The sequence below is a fragment of the Pleurodeles waltl genome, chromosome 2_2 (genome assembly GCF_031143425.1).
Source record: "Pleurodeles waltl isolate 20211129_DDA chromosome 2_2, aPleWal1.hap1.20221129, whole genome shotgun sequence".
In the NCBI taxonomy this organism is placed as follows: Eukaryota; Metazoa; Chordata; class Amphibia; order Caudata; family Salamandridae; genus Pleurodeles; species Pleurodeles waltl.
Window position 1 is genome coordinate 1,070,054,951 of NC_090439.1, and position 20,628 is coordinate 1,070,075,578.

Genomic DNA, 20,628 nt, shown 5'->3' on the forward strand with positions numbered 1-20,628 from the left:
TCGCAAGTTTATGACGCCATATTGCATGTATAACCTGCCCGACGTCTATGGGCCGTTCATGAGTTTCACACCAAAGATGGCCGATAAGAACTATTCGCGGTCTAGCTCATAACGTGATGGGCGATTAACCCTTCAGCTTGTGCTCCCTTCTACTATTGTGTTGATGAGTACGCAATGCGCATGGTATCTGCTGATTGGCTAAACCGCGATGTTTCGACCGCCGTATTGCGCGTGCTCGTTCAATTAGGCAGGAGAAGAAGATGGCGGGCGCCGGTAGCGAGAGTAGGCTTATGTCGCTTCCTATGTCTCGCATTCGTGTCATCATGAAAAGTTCCCCCGATGTGTCCAACATCAACCAGGACGCGTTGCTGCTCACCACAAAAGCCACGGTGAGGGTGGCAGGTGAGGGAGGGTCGGGATCTGGGGTGAAAGGGCATGGGAGACCAGAAAAGAAGTGGGCACAGTAAACTATAGATTGTCTCAGTGGGAAATTTGGCCTTTTGTTAACGACACCAATTATAGGCTAAACAGTAATAGCATTATGTTATAATGTGATATGTGATGTTTTTTACGTTTCCAGTGTGCAGACGTTCTTTTAGAATGTGTAATAATGACCGAGGGTTCGTTCCAAGACAGTTGGTATGTGACTGGCCTTCGGGAGGAGCCACGTTAGTCCTATGGCAATAAATGTACATCTTATTTCATAAACATCACCGTTCCCTTCATCAGCGTCATTACTTAACATTACCCCATGAGAGGAAAGATGTTGTGACGGAGATGATGTATATGGCTTACGCAGAGTTGGTTAGAATGTAGGAAAGTAGCTTGTCCTGATTATCCTACCGTAGGAGAGTTATTTGGAATGTAGAAAGATTAATGTTCGAGATCGGCAGTTGGGGCTAGAGAAATCGTGAGCGATACATGTTGGGGCTGTATTTGTTGGAAAACAAACTTGTTGAACAGCAGCTGATGTGTTGTCATCATAACAAAAGATCACCCCAACCCAGTCTGTGAAATTCTGCTGTGCACAGTTGGGGGCTGGGTGAAGATATGAGTAAAACTTCTTATAATAAAATAAGAAATCATTTGTTTTTCCATATACATCTTATTTCCTTCAGCCTGAGCATCGCAACATGGCATTCTGAACATTAGCTAAGTAAACTGATTGTTGTCCACATCTGTTTACGCGGTCAAAAGTTATAGGCAGATCAGAAAATGCATTTTAAGTGTAAACACCGTTCTACCTTAACTACAATATGGTGAGTGCCTCGCTCCAATAGGTATGTCTGCATCGGATCACACTCTCCAAGTTAAAAGGTCACCTGCACTGTAAACCAGCTTCCAGCATCTGTCAGCAAGATCATTCTGTTCATTGATGTCATCAAGATTAGCAATCTCTATCTTTCTTGCCCACATGTTCACCCCACATTTTTGGACTGATGCTGCTGAAAGTGCAACTCAGAGAGCGCACTGAGGCCTGCTAACCAGACCTCAGTGCTAGTGTTTTAACCCCATACAAAGAGTATGTTGAATTGGCTGTCCCTAATTGGCTAGTCCTTTTGTATATTGTACCCAGGGCATGTAGGCAGAGTGTCTACCCAGGGTTAGAGCAATGATTTATGCAACCCTGTGTGGGACAAAGTACAAAAGGGCTCCCAGCCTGCTACTACAGACTGGAACGGCAGCCTTTACACTGACGGCTTGACTTTGCCATTTAAACCGGTGGCAAATCCACCACTTCCCTTAACAAGATAAGTAAGTCTCCCCAAAGTAAGGCCTAGAGCCGGGATCTCCAAACTCCAGGTCACAGGCCACATCGGACATCTACAAGATTTTATCCCACCCTCTGTTGTTTTCCAAAGCAACGGATTCCAGTGACGACAAAATTTATATCCAATTCCTTTGGCTGCCTGTAGGAGGCAGCAGCTCCTCTAGAATAGTCTCTTTTGTAAATTTTGGAACAGCAGTGCTGTGTATGTCAGATCTTTGAAAAACGCAAGTTCTTAGTGCAGATATTCCATGCTGCAGAGAACTCCAATTGCAAGAATTATCTAGAAAGGTGCAGATTGAATTTATTTTTGTGCGACCTTTATTAATAGCTCAAGTTTATTTTGAATTTCTTTGCTTTGCGTTACTGAAGTTCTTTATTGGAGTATGTTTATTTTTCTTATTATGTTCTACCAAATTGGACACATTCTTATTTCATGTGAATTTTCAGTTGTTAAAATTAATTAAAAATGAATAGCCTGCTTTTCGTATCTACAGTTAAGTAATTAATTAGTTTGTCAGAGCATTTGCTAATGTTTGTCATTTTAACGCATTATATACAATTTCTCAGTTTAAGCACAGCATTGTTTTTTTTTTTTTTTTATAATTTCACATTTCTCTTTTGTTCTGAATCATATCATGCTGATTACAGAAAATGCAAGTAAGCCTTATTCAATCATTTAATTTCTAATCATTCATTTATAAAACAGATTTTTTTTGACCCTCAAATGTTTGTAAAATGTACAGTGTGGCCTCATAATGGAAAGTTTGGAGACCTCTGGCCTAGAGCCCTATGGCACAGAGCTGTATATTAAGAAGGGCATATATCTTTATATATGTCTTAGCAGCAACACCTCCAAATTGTCGTTTTACTGTGGAAAGGGAAGTAGCTTCATTAGCTAGTACAGGATTACTGGCTGGCACCCCAGTCTGGCTATCTCCTGAATGGGACTACCTAACTGAGTAAGCTAAGGTATCAAATTAATTGTGGCATTGAACCAGACCTGATGCCCAGGTTGAATTTAATGTCTCTATTATGGCAATGCAAATTTTAGAAAGTTGCCATTCTGTGTCCCTGGGCACTGACCAACAGGCAGCTTTCAGCCCACCTGGGTAGTCATGTGATTGATTCTCAGGCATAGCAGTAATAACAGCCTGCTGCAGGGCGAGGTGTTTCCTGAGCTGTTAACTCCCTTTTACAGGAAGCCTCTCAGGGTGTTAGCCCAAAAAGCAAGCTTCAAGGGGGAAGCCGCCTATTGTGGGTAAATGACAATAACACTCCTGAGGAGCTGCACTTTGTTCAGGTAGACAGGCTGGAGACAGGGCCAGAGCGGGAAGATCTCTACCCATGGGTGTGTAGTCCCCAGGTAGCTACACCTCTAGAGTTGGCCACCACGCTCCTCACAGACGAGGAAAGGCTCAGAGTTCTTGAGGGTGGCTAAAATAGTGCGCCCTGGGATTGGCAAATGCCAAACATTGATGGAAATTCAGCAGCAAGGGGGAGGGGGACTAGGTAGCTCATTGCCTATTGGCTGCATGGTCCCCTCAGGGCACTTTCCTGGTACAAATGTGGCACCCATAACACCCTGAACCTGAGATCACACCAAAACTAGAAGGACTGCGTTTCTGACCCCTGGACTGCACAAAGAGAGACTGCACCATCTGCTGGACTGTACTTGCAGCACCCTTGGCTAGCGAAGCTGGGACTGTGGCATCTGGGTGGAGAAAAGGGATCAGATGGCTGATTGTTTCCTCCTTCCCCTGGAACCAGCTCCAGGCACAAAAGAGCTGAAGAAGCCCAAACTATCAAGTTGGTAGCCACATCTGCAAACTCACTGCTGACTCCTGCTGGGCACCCCAAAAGATTGATCCTAGACGGCAGAAAGTTGCACCCAAGTCCGTCAGACCCAGGAATGTCATGAAAGGCCGAAGAGGGACACTAGCCTGCACAAAAAGATTGTACTCGAACCGGTCTACCTGGAGACCTGTATCTGAGCTGCAGCTGACCTTCTGCAGTCTTGAAGAGGACTTTGTGGGACCCTGAATTCTGTGGCCAAAATCTACCCACATCACCATCAACCGAGGAATCACGACAAAGGCACCCCCGCACAACAACCGGAGCATCTTTGAGCATGTTTTTATCCTGCATCCTCAGCAATCAGGAACACTCCATTAAAGTCTATGGCGGTCATGCTGTAAAGTTTGGAACTTGACTGCTGGCCAAGTAACTGCCCACATCTACCCCATTGGCCCTCCAGACCGTCATCATGTTGTATTTGGTCGCCCAAACCAGCCAAACTAACTTTTTTTTAAATTTCAAATGTTTTTTAATTTTTTGGTGACCAGTACTTGTTTGCAGTTGAATTTTAAAGTGAAACAATCTTTGAAAATTCATACATTCGGAACCTTCAGGTTCAGTGTGAGCATATTCAGATTCAGACTGGAGGAGCAGAAGAAAGAATTTCCTGCAAGGTAGAGGTGTGACCACCTCCCCCTGTGTATTAGGTGTCTAAGGGCTGGGGTAGGGTGGCCTCAGCGCCACCAGACTGCTTTGAAGGGCACATTTAGTGCCCTCCTTGCATAATCCGGTTGCACCAGTTCAGAACCCCTCGTTCCTGCTTTAGTGCAAAACTACACAAAGGACAGGGGAGTGACCACCTCCATGTCCAAACCCTCCCCTGGGAGGAACACAGCTCTGCCAGGTGGCCACTTGATTCTGCCATCTTGAAAATAAGTTGGACAGAGGCCCCTAGGTGCATGTGGCTGGTGAGGCCAGGTAGGTGACGTCCCTGACCCCCACTGATATGTGGGTCACTGCAGAGAGTGACCAACACCCTTTTACGGCTCCCTCGCAGGTGGGTCCTCAGATTTCATCGAGAAGCACTCTCCAAGTAACTCTTTGCAAGACACCTTCTGCTCCTCACCTCTGGAACCACTGCTGGTCTGCTTTGGAACTGAAACACATCTGCTTCTGGTGGGAAGGCTCCCATTGCAACATTGTTCTCCGGATCCTGCAAGAAGTCTGCAACATCCAAAGCTTTGCGTCCTCCAGGGTCACAAGGACTCTGTTTGTTTGCACCAGGAAACACAAAGGAATCTCCTTTGGAATGAAGGAGTCACTCCCCTGCATCCACAGGCACCTCAAGACAATGTCGACCAGCTGTTGGGGTCTGCTGTCCACGGACATCTGAAGATCCTGCTTAACAGGTGGTGAGTCTGTGACCTCCTCTGGGTCCTGCTTGTTTTCTAACCAACTTGGGAGACTGTGGGGCCCCTGCCGCTGGACTTGAACTCCTGTGCACCGCAACTGTTGTACTTTCCAAGGCTTGTTGACTCTGCCTCCCGGAGATCTTCGGGCTCCAAGAATCCCCGGCCTCCAGTACTCTGGAACCTGAAGATCAGCCTCTGTCCTGCAACTCCTGTGATGCGGGACTTCTGTTATGTTGAGCTGGTAAGGCCTTCGTCTGACTCCCTCTGTCCATCACCTGTGGGTCATTGATGGGGGCTCCATCGACTTCTGTTGGCGTTCCTGTGTGCTGAGGGTCAGCCCTGACTTCCCCTCCTGGGTAGAGTCTCCTGGACCTTGCTGGTCCAAAAACCCTTTCGAACTCTTCTTCAGCTTCTGATTGCATTTGCCAGTGCTTGTTGGTGGCCTGGCAGGTCACTGACCCTCCTGCAATCCGGCAACAGTTGATGGACAGCTCGTAGGAGACTCCTCTGATTTTTTTTTTGCTGCTCCAGGACCCCGTAGCTGAACTTCTTCCACAGTCTTGCAGGAACTTCACCTTCAGGAGGGTGGGCATTTCCACCTGCACTGCCTGGGCACCTCCAAGGGTGCTCGACTCTGTCCCCTTCCTTTGCATGTCCTCCACATCTGGAATCCGTCCCTGGGTTCTACCGGCCTAGTCCCCAGGTTGACAGCAGCTGGACAATCCAAAGCATCCACTGACTTCAGAGAGTCCTTTCTCCCCTCTGCATCCGGGTCCCTGGGTTAGGTACTCCTGTCTTCGGGGTATCCCGGCATAGGGAAACTCTCCATCCATCCTTTTTAATTGCTGGTTTCCTCAGGGTCCACTGGGAAGGGTCCTGAATCCACAAACTCCAACCACTACCTCCTATGTTAGCCTATGGGACAGCTGAGTGGATAACTACCTTGCGCCTGGTTGCTGGGGACACTTACTGTACTTACCTCTGGTGTTTCTAACTGCCCCCAGGCCCTAGCTAACTATCACATTTACCTTGGTTGGGGTCTCTATTTCACATTCCACTTTTTTTAGAATGTGGTTTGGCCCTCCCCTAGGGCTCTGTGTATGTTTATGCTATTTCTGATAGTTATTTTGTGTACATATAGTGTGTAGATATCTTCAAAGGGCGCTATACCAATGCTGGTCTAATAGTAATGCTGTAATAAAGTATTCTTTATTTTGGCAACACTTGTGTGGACTTCCACACATACAGGTTGTAACCTTGGCCTGCTGATGAATTTTGACTTAATTTAAGAAACCAAATACTTTAAGTAGGACAAACTTGTGTTGTGTCTGACCTGTGTTTCGTTGCAGTCCACCCTAAATTTCGTCTAAGTACCGTTCAGCTGCAAACAGTGATTGCTGAATGGCGCATTACTTTTTCTTGGCACTTTTTCACTTAGACATTTCAAATATCCTAGCTCCTGTTCCCGTGATTTTTGCTGTTTTGGTGTCGTTTTTGTTTTTTATAATCTTGAATGGGGTTTTAATTGTGTTTTGTTTGACTTTCATTGTTTAAGCATTTCTAAATGCTTTTCTTTAAGTTAAACATATCTGCTCTGTTCCATAGCTATCAGGGAATGAGCTAAGATGTAAATGATTGAAACCTTTGTCTGGACCGAACAGGTTAGTGACTTTATTACTTGTGGTGGACTACTGTCTATCCCAATGAATACATCTCTTTCTTAAATTTTGTAGTCAAAGCAACAAAACTATTGTAGATGCCCAAGTCTCTTTCTTCCCGTTCGTTTCTTCCTCATATCTTGATTTCTATGCATCGTGAACCTTTCACCATCACATTTCATCTTCAGGTCAATAAGTCTTTTATGCACGCCCCCCCAGTCCCACCTTCAAGGTCTCTCATTTTCTGTCTCTGTCCGCCACTGAGTCCTCATTTTCTTTGAAGTAATTTCCTATAACATCCGAATTCAATTCCTTTTAACACAAGAGATTGAAAGATTTCCAAAATGTGATTAAAGCCTGTAGATTTTTAGGATCCATGTTAAATATTATTATAATAATCTCGCTACCCGTTCTCAAATCTGTCCACCTCTTTTTCTCTTTGCAGTTTGGCATTGTACACTGTGATTTAAGGAGAACCTTAATGGTAGTTTTAGCTAAAAAAAGAAAATGTTAGCTGTCTTGCACCCCTGCATCCACTGGTCACTTTGGATCTTCTTACATTCTGCAAAAGTGTTTTAATAAGAAGCTATATCCCCAAATACAACCATCTGTGTGGAATAACAATTTTGTAAGTCCTTCACGAGCTTGACAGAGACACTAAATTTGTTGTATTAGCCATCTTACATGACTTGAAACCACAAATTGGATATATATAACACACTTACCATGATCTTCCTTGATTTATCTGCTATGTTTGATGCGATGAGACACTTTGTTTTGATCAGTCATCTGGCTGGAGCCATTGCCTTGAATCGATAATAACCTTTCATAGCAAACCCATCACCAGCAGTATAACTTTTTTGGTTTAAGTCCAACTTATATATTATTGAGTGTGTGGCTTGATACAGCTCATGGTGTCCCCACTTTAATTGCTGCTGCGTCAGCTGTAACCTTTGGATTATCTGAACTTGTGTTAGCGATAAACAATTGAGAGCAAAACTATACTTTCTCAAATGGACATCTCGCTGCAGGCTATGTACTATTGGATGGTGGCTGATGATATGCTGACACATCCTATAGGAAGGAAAAAGGAGCAAAGTGAAACTTGGCACACTAAAACTTGGAGTTGAAGAGGAAGGTCTGAGGGTCCCAGCTATGGAACGCTAAAACGGCAAGACAACTAAAATTTGTAATTGGGTGATTTGTCGAGGGGGAGAGCATGGATGCTGACTTACTTGCCAAATAGGGTACCACACCACATTTGGGTAACTCTTGACTGCCCCCTACCAGACTCAACAGTGGAATCCCATTTTAAATTGACTCAGCATCTCAACATTGCATTACATTGTAATCCCCTAACTCTCAAAAAGCACTTACTGACATTAGTAGGGCAAATTGGGTGGATGGAGGATTTGTTCAGAATGAAGATTTGTTCCTGAACAGCAGTTTCACTATTTTCATGCAAGCACAATATCTATGTAATGTTCCAATTATGTCAGACCACTTAACCCTTTAAGGTCCTTGCGGACATGTTTCCTGACTGTCAGATACATGTAATGCCACAATCACAGTAGATGGCAATAAAGAGGTAGTTTCACAAGTATACATTTCAGTGCAAAAATGTGTATCCGAGTTGAAGATTGGGTACAAACGGAGAGTATCGTGATGAGGAGTAGATGACCTAGGAGTGGGTAAAAGCTTGTTAACTTTATATCAAGGGCTTCTAGTAAACCATAATTTAAGTTGATACAGTGTCATGTTTTGGACAACCCCCAGCACGGTGTATAAAATCGGAAGAGGGGACACGGAGGAGTGTCTGAAATGCGGGCACCTATTGGCCACATACATATGGTTTCGGAATGTGCTAGTATTTCTGGAGTTTGGCATATTGTCAGTGATACGTTAGCAACACACCACCTGGTTAAGAAGGCTTAAAATGATCAAGGCATATTTACTGCTGGGGGGGGGGTTTCATCACTGCCCACGAGGAACATGAACAAGAAGTGACAACATTGGTACTGACTGTAGCCAAGAGACAGATCACCAGAGTAATGAGTCCAGACCCACCAGTGATAGAGATGGCAAAGCGTAGGCTAGAGCAGTGAATCCCAACCTTTTTATCGCCGCGGACCGGTAAATGTTTGATAATTTTTCCGTGGCCCGCTTGTTTTGATTTAATAATTTTAATTTAATTGTATTTAAACATGCCTTCAAGATTTGAAGACCTCGGGCGGTCCGGTGCCGATTGATCCGCGGCCCGGGGTTTGGGGAACACTGGGCTAGAGCAGAGAAATATGTTTAAAAATAAGAAATGAGAAGGCCTTGGGAGTTAGAAGCAATACATAATGGTTTTAATCCACACTGAACCCAGGACAACAAAAGCAGTATCTAGAACACTGGTATGAAAGAAATGGAAAATGACTGTGCACAGCTGGAATAGCAACTGTAGGAAACAAACCATGGATAGGGGATCAACATTCAAGTAAAGCACAAGTTCTGGCCGCTCCCCGGTGTAAGATATACCACTTGATAATTTGTTTAGAGACTAGTTTATTATTGTTAATAGGAAATCACAACTAATGGATATTATTGTAGTGTGAACTGAATCATGTACCGTTTGGTAATTTGTGCAGTTTGTTAACTAATAAAGATATCTTTTAAAAATAAGTTATTGGACGTTCAAGAACTAAGTGTATCTTCCAAAGTCGGGAGGTGTTGGCTGGTAATCTTCAACAGAAATCACGTAACCTTTTGAACTGGGCATGTGTTTACTCCAACTTGTCCAGGTGAATAACCACTGTATCCTCTTTCATCTTAAAGTTATGCATATGCTTAATAAGTAAACATGACAAATTACATGAATCTCCATATAAAAAAAAGGCACAGAGTCAAACATAGTTACAAGAAGCTTATTTGTGCAGAGGACTAATCTATTTCTTATGAAAAATGTTTTGTTGCAGCACGCCTTTATGCATCCGTAATCCTAAAATAATTTCTTACATTTTGTTTAGGTGGGATAGAAAGCTTTGTCTACGTGGCAGATAACTATGCTTTTTAAAGATTTGCAATTGTTGGATTAGAGGCAGAGCAGACTTGACACATATTTCATTATAACGTCTTGGCTTCTTTGTCCCAGGATGTTCTCATTTAACATCCCCTTTAAAGAGAAATAGGGTTACTAAAAGAAAACAACTCTTTTACTACTCCTAACTTGAGAATTGGCTTACTAGGCCTTTTCAGCGGTTTGTGCCCTTGAAAAAATACATGTTTAACATTGTGTTTTGCAATAGTTTGATTTGGTTTTAGTTGAACTGTACAACAGAAAAATATTGAATTGTCTAGAAGTCTATTTATCTGATTGACCCTAAAAGGTGGTTTGTAAAATATAATTTTCCAGGGCAAAAGATTTACAATTATCTTATTTCATATTAGATTTCTAAGAAAATGCAGCATATATTTAACAACAGTCCTGTTAGACCTAGATAGACAACCATATTTTGAATCTTTAATTACTGACATTTCCTAGGAGGGTGGCGTACACTTAGCGGGGCATTACCAGCACTTCTCAGCTGGGCCAGTCTGTTAGATGGGAAAGTACTGACTGTTTTATGAGTCTTAGCATGGTGCTATACTGAATGGGTATGCAATCTGACCTGCCTCATTCATCTTCCAGAGCATGTGTGATGCACGCTTGTTTGGCTTGGAGACACCCCACTTCTGTACATGTCATGTGACCAACTATTGTCCAGTGTAAATGGCATGTGAGACCTATTTGGGGACTAAAAGGAGAGAACAGTGCCTGTACACTAAGCGCTCAGTGACGTGTGGTCATCTTGTTAGGTTGCATAAACTATTGGATCAGTATTTTGTGGGTGTTTCTGCTCTTAAAGCTTGGAGCAGAAACAAATGATTTATGATTCTGTCCTGTGATCCTATCACCTTTCTTGAGATTCAGTTTACATAGCACTGGCGCTGCATCACCAGTAAGAAAGCATTTGGAATTGACTTATTTTGCACTGCCATTTGTGAATGCACTTTATGACCACTCATTAGTCATAATGAGGTATTTTTTTGTTTACAAGATTAATAGTTGTGATTTTGACAAACTCATCCGTTTTTCTGGTCTCCAAGTACCACCACTACTAACAGAATTGTCTGGGGAGACCACAATTATATACTACCATATTATTTTTAAAAGAATTTAAATCCCTTTACAAAAAAACTTCTGCAACGCTGATGTGACAGATTAGCCATCGCTTTAAACAGTGCCAACAAACAGAATGCCGTAAACAGAATTTTGCCTCTCATGCGGAAACCATACCATTAGAAGATAGCTGATTTAGCACATGCGTAAAAGAAAGTCTAAGTGAATTGAGGGCACATGGGACCATGAGCCAGCCTCAAATGGGATGCAAATAAAATACTCTTTACCCAAATCTAGTGCATTTACTGTTTCTTTAATACTAATGGCCATAAAGTGATGGCACCATAAAAACATCCGTTAACATAAAACATTCCATTTGGTTAAGGCGTCTCCTTCTTTTATACGTTTCATGTTTTTGATATGTCAGAACTGTCACAGATATAGGACATCCATGTTAACTGTTACTATTCTTTTATTTTCTAGTGCTGTTATAAATTGTTGCAAAAATCCTGTTTTGAAATATTTATAGTGTCAACATTTTTTTTCATTTTAGGAACTTTTTGTTCGTTATTTGGCTTCCTACTCCTATAAGAATGGCACTGGGAAACAGAAAAAAGAGCTAACATACGATGACCTTTCTAACACAGCGGAAGAATCGGATGTATTTCAATTTCTTGCTGGTATGTTGACATTTTAAGTTTACATGCTTCACGACCACAGAGGACCACTACCAAACTGCGAGGCGTATTAGAACTTTAAAATTCACTGTATAGGAGTTACCACAATTGAGGTCAGAATTGCACCCTTATTTAGGGTTGCATTTTTTTTTTTTTTCTTTTTTTTTTCTTTTGTCCTCATAATTATCACCCTTGCTTTGGAAGAGAGAAGAATAGTTCCGAACGAGGGAAACGTAACCCTTAGGACATCCCGTTTGGTCTACGTATTATTATTCTCCCAATCGTATGCCATCAACCAGGATATACTATTTTCCATGAAACCTAGTCTTAAACCAAAGCATCACCCAATATTGGGTAAGGGGAGTATTAATCATTGGACTAAGTTGCACAAGGAGGAGACCAGACAGCAAAACAGTAATATACAAAAAAAAAAAAAAAAAAAAAAAAGGGAAAGAAAAGAGAAAAAGGGAAGTAATAAACTATTGGTAGACACTTTCCCAATTCATCCAGAAGTTATCCCTTCTAGAAAGGGGACCTCGTTGTTCCATTATACACATTCGATTTACAGATATTTGCCAATCCTTAGAGCGGGGGGGAAAGGGGTCAACCCATTTACGACAAATTTCTCGCCTAGCCAAGAGTATTAATACAAACAACAAGTGCTCCTGATGTGTTGACAGTTTTTGATAATTCATACCCTGTTCACTGACCCCAAACACCACCATAGAGAGATCCAATTTTACTTTCACATTAAATATTATCTTTAGAGTGTTTCCTATCTCCTCCCAATATTCCCACAACTTTGAACATTGCCAAAACATGTGTATATCGTTTGCCTTATCGTCACCACACCTCGGACAGTTTTTCTGAGTTTTCCCAATAGCTGTTAATCTAGCCGGCGTCCAGTAAACCCTATGAAGTGTAAACAAGTGGTTTTTCTTCAACTCTGCCGGGCTGGTCGTGAACCACAATTCTGAGCAGGACCTATACCATAAAGATTTCACATCTAGAGTTGGAAAAATCCCCCCCCACTTCAACAAGGGAAGGGATATCCCATCCCTTGTTGCTTCCAACAGAGCATGGTACCACATAGCGACTTCTTTATTGATGATTTTCTGGTTTAATTTTCCTTCCTATTTCTCCTGTTTGTTGCGATTTAACCCAACTAGCTATCTGAAGATACTTGTATTTGGAGACTGTCCCTCCAGTCCCTTCATAAAGTGTCGACCAGCTTAACAGTTCTGGTCCTTCCATTATCTGGCCCCATCTTACAATCCCACTCACTCTCAAAGGAATTGATAATTTATCAGTAAGGCATTCAGGAGTACCAGGTGAATCCCAAATGGGGGCAGAGCTGCAAAAATAGGGTATCTCTAGCACTTTCCGAAAGTACATCCAAATGTTGCATGCATGCCTGAGTGTCTTCAAGCGTACCTTCTTGAAGTACTTAGGATGGCCGAATTTATATAGAAAATGATCTGCTCTTTCCTCGAGGTGTGCCGTTAAGGCTTTCCAAGCCGGATCATATTCTGACTTCTTATTCAATAGGTTTCTGATGTTTTTTAATTGAAATGCCAGATACTTGAAGAAATCTGGAGACGCAATGCCCCCCCACTCTTTTTTTCTACTCATCTTTTTCCACGAGATCCTTACTCCTTTGGAGGCCCATACAAACGAGGATAAATCCCCCTGTAGTTTTTTAAACCAGCAGTTCTTAAACTCTAATGGAATAGTGTTAAATAAAAAGGTACATTTTGGGAGAATGCACATCTTCAAAATGTTGGATCTTCCAATTATGGAAAGAGGGAGAGCGGCCCACGTCTTTAGCAATTTTTTGGTTTCTCTGTATGTTATGTTAAAATTTAGTTTAGGTACCTCATTTAGGTCATTTGTTAATCGAATACCCAAATATCTGATCTCTTGTTTGACTAAAGGAGAAGCATAAGTCAAATTCCAACACATTATTTCTGTCTTTTCTGTGTTTACGCTGTAACCAGAAAATTTACCAAATTGCTCCATCAAAGTATTGAACGCAAGTAGGGTAGAACTAACATCCTTGGTGTATAGCATAAGATCATCCGCATATAATGCTACTTTTTTTTTCCCAGTCCCCACTTTGAAATGGAATAATTTCCTTACTTAACCGAAGAGAAATTGCCAGAGGCTCAATATATAAATTAAAAAGCAAGGGAGACAATGGACATCCCTGTCGCGTACCCCGCCAAATCCTAAATTCTTGTGATAACTGGCCGTTGACCAGAATTCTCGCTGAGGGGCGTCTATACAATTCCCTGACTGTCCTAACAAAAGGAAATCCCAAGCCTCCTTTTTCCAGCACTAACCTCAAAAAAGACCAATTAACCCGATCGAAGGCCTTTGCTGCATCAAACGTCAGGATCGCCAACGGAGCCTTTTCTTGTTCCGCCAGGTCTATTGCAGCGAATAACTCATGTGTTACATCCTGGAGATACCTCCCTTTCATAAAACCCTTTTGATCCGTATGAATCAGATTACCTTACTTTTTGCTGTAATTGAAGTCCTGTGTGTTGTACTTACCTACCATCGGTCGACATGCTACCACGATCTCTGGGTATAATCAATTATTGTGGAATACTCCCTAAAATGAAGAATCTTTCCCAAACAAAAACCAAGCCAACAGAGATTCCAGTTACCCTTCAGAGAGCTCAAACACCATCAGTGTTTTTATGGCCTGTCACTGGAAGACAATTAAAAACTTTCGTCAAGAGTTAACCCTTTGATGACTGCTCCCATAAATCTAAGTTCAGTCATTTTTTTTCTTCAGAAAAGCCTGTACACTTCTGATGTCTGTAGGTTCTGGCAGGTTATTAGCATGTACTTTACGTCGATCTCATTAACCCAGCGAAGGTAATTGAAAAATGAATGAATTAAACAATTGGTCCCATTGCGACAATTGGAAGAGTTGTCTTAAATCTGCATCAATATTTATGTTGCAAAAAGAGATTGCTGCCAGGTTTTGAATGTAAAATCATTAGCTGTCACCATAGTTTATAATGTAATTTCATCTTTTGGATCCAGAACATCACACAGTACGATAACATAACACATTGTGATGGTATAAACCACAGGGATCTGATTCAGAGATATATGAATACCAATCCTCTTTCATAGTTCCATGCCTGTACTACTTTGTCCCCAGGCAGGCATTGTGCATTTGTTAACTTGAATAAAGGTTGTTTTTATTCGTCATACATCTTTCAGAGGTTGTAATCGCTAGTCAGACAGCAGGGACTGCATTGTAAGTAAAGTATATTTCATGATATAGAGACAAAGTGACAAGCATGTCTAGCAGTCCTCAAACCATAGCTACGGCCCAATCCAGGAGCCCTAAACCTAAAATAAGAGTGGGTGGAGGTAATCACTAAAGCATTTACCTTTCTAGAAGATATACCTCGACTGGAGGTAAGACTTATGAAATATGTTGCGTATTTTTGGTAATGGACCGAACAGAGCTAAAAGCAAATTGACAAGCCCATGGTTTTAACCCTTATGCATTCATTACACTTATTACCTAAGCTAATGTGTTTTTCCCGAACATTGACACCCAAATATATCTTTTGATCAGGTGAAGTCTTTCAGAACTCAGTATGATTGGCCATAGAAGCATCATGACGTTCATTCCAGCACCATTAGAACCCTACTTATTATAACCTTGAACGTCATAGTAGCATGCTACCTGCCATAAAGCACTTCAATACCTCGTCAGAAGTAGTAATTCTTAGATGTAATTTAAGTACGATACTTAAGTGCCGTGAAGCTGGGTATGCTGGAGATTGTAATTCGAAGCCTTTTCATGTAACTAGCATTCAATTACTGGCTCTTTGAATACTACGTTATCTTTTTACTGCATGTTGCATTTTATTTGGAGTATCAGCATTCTCCCTTACTCATCTTTGCCCACATGGAGGGCGAGTAAGAGCATGTTGCTTTAGTATTTTAAAAAAACTGGGAAAGACCATGTTAAAAACAGGAGAAATATGTAGACAAAGTTTATTTAATTTGTGACTCTGTTTTCAGGGACCCTAGATTTCGATTGTCATAGCTCACGGTAGAGCGTCACTGGCTCCTTAAGATGGCACCTCCACCATCTCTTCACAAACTGTCCAATTTTCAGCTGTTTTCAAGAGAAGTAGCTACTAAGATGAGTCTCTGGTGAACCATGTGATTTAGGTAAAAGTAGAGCCCCAGTTGCATGTCAGAAGCAGCTCCCATAATGATGAATACAGAGAACACAATCTGGTAGTTTCAGGCTACAGTGGTTGCATACAATGTCCCCAAAGCACCACAAGCGTTTTGGTTCTTTTCATTCCAGTTGGAATAATTGACCCTTTCTAAATAGAAAAATCGAAAGAAATGTTATTTGACAGTAATCAACCAGAGGTTTGCGAGCATCGGAACACGTTTCTTGTGCAGCTGTCCCATCTTCTGTTTTTTTTTTTCTATTCATGCTGTGTTCAAACGTTAGTGGTACAGATGTACCAGCCTTCCTTTTCCAGTAATGTAGTATATTATGAAACATCAAGGTATGTACTTAGCTCTTCTATGAAGCTCATCGCTAGGCAGCACAGGCACAGATAATTGAGTTAGCTAAGTCATTGGAATTCATGTACCTGATGGTATTTGGAATATCAGGGATGATATATTTGTGTGGTTATTATTTGGGGATAATATACAGGCAGAATTTGAGTAAGCTGATGCATGCCTTTGCTATCAGAACACCGGAGTCTGTACAGATCTATGCTTCACGAAAGATAACTTGAAATATGCCCTGTTATGATGCTTTACAGTACACTTGCAGAAAGGGAGAGCTAATGCATCTGGATCACAAAAATAAGGTGGCATCTGGGCACCTTATGCAGATCTTGTAAGTTCCATACATGAACTAGAGGCCTCGATGGAAGTGAAAAACGGAATACAAGTTAAGTTCACAACAGGGAGTGCAGTGCAGGATGAGTCTTTAATTATTCCTTCTTCTTTAAAGATCTGTTTTCATTTTCCTTATTTAGAAAAACTCCTAAAAGTATTAATCTGCAGTTTAATTACAAATTAATTCCAATTAAGCTGATCAACTCCAATTCTATGTGATTAGTAGAGTGTCTCATATACAGTGAAGTACTCATTAATGGTTTCTTCTCTCATGAAAAAAATATAATTTCCCTTGCTCTCTCATGGCTCTTGCCACTGACCTTCATCTTTAAATAAAAGAGCATAGAAATTACATTTCTGTGCAGTCTTTCACGATGATTTGCAATGTGTGTGTCTGATGTCTGTCTCTTTGTGTCTTCAAGATATATTGCCCAAAAAAATTTCAGTCGCTGAATATCTCCAGCTACTTAAGAAGGAGGAAGAAGGTGTAGACAACGAGGAACGGGTGACAGAATTGGAAATTGATGTGGACCAAGATAACGATGATGATGATGATGATGATGAGGAAGATGATGGTGAGGGAGAGGAGGAGGAAGAAGATGAGGATGATGATGATGAAGATGGAAACGAGGATGGCGAAGATACAGATACTTAGGATGGCATTTTGTGAGATGTTTGGAACAGTTGTTGCCAGGAGCAAACTCAAAGTAGCCTTGATGTAAACATTTTATATTTCTGAGCATGAAAACTGGTTACTGACTTTCTCAAAACCTGTGGAGATTTACAAAGTGCAGTTGGACCAAAATGGGACCATCCTCTGAACCTGTGTAACCTGGAATGGTATGCTGTGTGAGCATCGTTAGTCTTTGAAAAATGAACATGCTAGCAATCGGCTTTGTTTTCTGTTCGGTAGCAGAGCAGAAGGGTTGAACCATAGTGGTAAATATAGCTGACAAGCCTACATATTCTAGTAGAAACATAGTGGGGGGATGATTTGTATTTTTTGGGAATGTGCTTATTTGAGTTTAGGTATCCGATCAAAAATGCAGTTTGGTGCGATACGTTTTCATTAACTCACTAATGTGCTTGCTTTGCTAGATGTACTTTAGGGAGCATACTAATTGTGTGCTTATTAAATTATATTTAATATTTTAGATGTGCATTTAATGTGCTTTCATTTCTTAATGTTTGGGTGTTTAAATACCGTTATGGAGTGTGGTATGTGAATTAAATATATATTTTTGTATAAGAAAAAAATGCTGTTTCACTATGTGAACTGTATGGATTTAGCGGACATATGCACATCTTTGCTGTATTGCATTTTTTGTTTTGTAAATATATAGCCTTTTTGTAATTCTTTATGAAACTTGCAATACTGGAATAAAAAATGACTTAAAATTAACATAAGAACTAAGAATGTAATGCATCTGTATGTAAGCCACATAACAGAATGTTAGAGCTTATAAACAGTTAAGCAGATACGTCAGATTAAGGCTACAGATGATGACTGCTGTATCCTTGTTGAAGAACTGATCGCTTGACATTTAAGCTTTTTGTAATATTTTGTCTAAGGCTATGCATCTTTTGCGACACAGTTCACAAAGCAGCTGTAAGCTTGCTACAGTTCTTTTGTTAAACCAATGTCTACTTGTATTTGTAATCCTCATTGTAAACCTGTCTGCCTAGTTTAGTCTCATATTTGCTTGTATGTATGGAGCAGTACAGACCTTTCCTCCCTGAATCAATGGTTGAGAGATATTCAGGAGGTGGACTGCCCAGAACTCAATTTGTGCTAATGATTGCAGCAGGGGGTCATGGACACACGTTTTTGGTGACTGTGACTTATTTTTCATGATCAGACTTTGATCTGGAGTAAGAGAATAAAAAGCTGCAAAATATGACAGAGAAATACAAGGATAGAAAATGAATGGCAAAGGGAGAAGGAACAAATGAATAAGGAAGTGTTGTCCAAATAGAGTACAAAGGCATGAGTTGGAATGAAGACTAAGCAGCCTTGGTATTCCGTAACTCCAGTATTGTGTGGCTACAGAGAAAACATTTGTCCCCTGCACTTATTTATTTTAGAAATTAAGGCCCATATTTATACATTTTTAGCACCACATTTGCGTAATTTTGTGACGCAAAAGCGGCGCAAACTTACAAAATGCCATTATATTTTGTAAGGTTGCGCCGCTTTTGCGTCACAAAATGACACAAATGTGGCTCTAAAAAAGTATAAATATGGGCCTAAACATGGGGCCTACTAATTCCATATAATGGTTCCTTTTGCACCAACAATTCTCATAATCTTTTTCTTTAGTTACTGCTTTGTATATTTTGGCTTGCCATTGCTATAAAGAGATATGGGTGCCGACCCCTGAAGATCCTTGAGTGAAATAGCAAAAGTGCCCGCAAGCATGGCTAAAGGCCCCACGGGATCCATAGCAGCAGCAGCAAGTGAGTTGTCCGGTGGCGCCTGAAAGTTTTGCGAGGTGACTGAAGAGGGCTCTTGGGAGATGTCTGCAGGCTCGTTGGGGGCACCCCTCCTCCCTGCTGGAGGGGACTGTCCATAAGCAGGAGCTGAGGGGCTAGGCCCGGAAGCCAGAAAGAACCTGTTGGGACTGGTCAACCCTGATGGTGTCTGAGGACCCGGATCAGAGTGCGCCCAGGGGGACGGGGACAGTGGTCGGGCACCCCATTTTTGTCAGGGGTGTGGAGGTTCTCCCTTCTCCACGAGATAGAGCCTGAGTGATAGCCCTTGGCTCCTGGGCCCCTGGGCCCCTGGGCTTGGACAATTCCAACCTACAAGAAGAAATCTTGATCTGGGAAGCGGAAAACATTCTCATTAAAGGACCTCCTCCAGACCCCAAGGCCTAGGCCTATATCTCCTGCTAATAGCAGAACATCGCACCAGGTGCCTGCAGGTACAGGTGTGCAGGCCCCCGCCACAAAAAATGAAATTGAACAACTAATGGCGACCTTCAAGGATGACATAGGGCTTCTATGCCAGGAATGTGTGAAGTCGCACACTGACCTGGGCCACACAATTAAAAAATTAGACATGAGAATGAGCCACCGGAAGTGAGGGTTGCAGAGGGGGCCCACGAACTAGATAAACTGGCAATGCGAGCTGATGAATTGGAAAAGAGATGCCAGAGGCTGACTGATAAAGCTAAGGATGGAGAAAACTGGTCTTGATAAAACAACATATGGATCCGAGGAATCTCTGACTCCGAGCTGCCACAATATGTTCAGGACCTATTCTGTCAATTACTGCCAGGTAAAAGCTATTTACATATAGAACTTGATAGACTGGGCAGGATCCATAATGCTTACTAAGAGACAAACAAGATGACGCTGGATATCCTCACGAGGGTCCACCTAGTCCAAAAAAGGAGGAAATCATGCGGGCAGAGTGATTCCCCTTGGTGTTTAGGGGCTTGTCCCCGGCGCTCAAATGTCGGCTACGATCTTGACCAAGCACAAATCACTGAAGATAGCTACAGATTACCTCACAAGAGCACAAAATTCCATACCGTTTGGGGTTCCCAACGCAACTATTATTCCACTACTAAGAAAAGCCAGTTACTATCACTACACATGAGGCAGTGGCACTCATTGGCCTGGAGGATGACTCTTGTCCCATGGACATACAGTTGGACCGGCAGAGCCCGGGATGGAAAAGGCGAGGAAGGAGAGGTAGCATGACGCATGTAAAAACCTACAGGCCTCACCCTCTCTGTGGTAGATTGCCTGCATGCACAGTCTGATTGACTTGACACAATGAGCCCCTACTGTCATTTGCCTTCTCGGACAGGTCTTTGCTGGGCTGTCACTAGCTGACTGCAACTGGAGGGCAGCACAGGGACTTCAAGATATGGATGGCCTGGTAGGGTCTACTGGGATAGAGACGGAGCCAGAAAAAATCTACCTGGACTCGGAGAGCTAATCCCACAATTGATGCCAGTTACCTGGATCAAATTTGTAATGTTACTTATGTTGGTTTGATTGGTTGTGATTTTGTTTCTATTTTTCCCCAGTGTCAGAATGCAGAATTTTGAAATATAGTGCAACACTGAAAATGCTTTCCATAACTGTCCCGAAGTGCCTTAGTGACACAACAGAGCATCGGATCCATAGGCTTCCTAACAATATCCACATCTCCAACCGCTAAGAGGTTGATAATAGCGACATGGATTGTGCAGGGCCTCAACGAGCTGGTCAAGAGGAAGTCTGTGTTACACCGGCTTGCTTCAAGGGGTATTGA

At 41.9% G+C, this 20,628-nt stretch overlaps 1 protein-coding gene across 1 annotated transcript; it reads left to right on the plus strand.

Moving 5' to 3' along the window:
• The first annotated feature begins 177 nt into the window (after positions 1–177).
• CHRAC1 (chromatin accessibility complex subunit 1) lies at positions 178–17,515 on the plus strand. The gene is made up of 3 exons (XM_069220802.1): positions 178–389; positions 11,333–11,459; positions 16,784–17,515. The coding sequence occupies exons 1-3, from the start codon at positions 261–263 to the stop codon at positions 17,014–17,016; spliced, it is 489 nt and encodes a 162-aa protein (XP_069076903.1). The 5' UTR covers positions 178–260; the 3' UTR covers positions 17,017–17,515.
• Positions 17,516–20,628: the final 3,113 nt, after the last annotated feature.

Excerpts from the sequence above, each read along its gene's own strand:
- CHRAC1 (XM_069220802.1), top strand. The coding sequence starts at position 261 with ATGGCGGGCGCCGGTAGCGAGAGTAGGCTTATGTCGCTTCCTATGTCT. Across the intron at positions 390-11,332 it reads TGCTCACCACAAAAGCCACG|GAACTTTTTGTTCGTTATTT; the intron begins GTGAGGGTGGCA and ends TTTTCATTTTAG. Across the intron at positions 11,460-16,783 it reads TGTATTTCAATTTCTTGCTG|ATATATTGCCCAAAAAAATT; the intron begins GTATGTTGACAT and ends TGTGTCTTCAAG.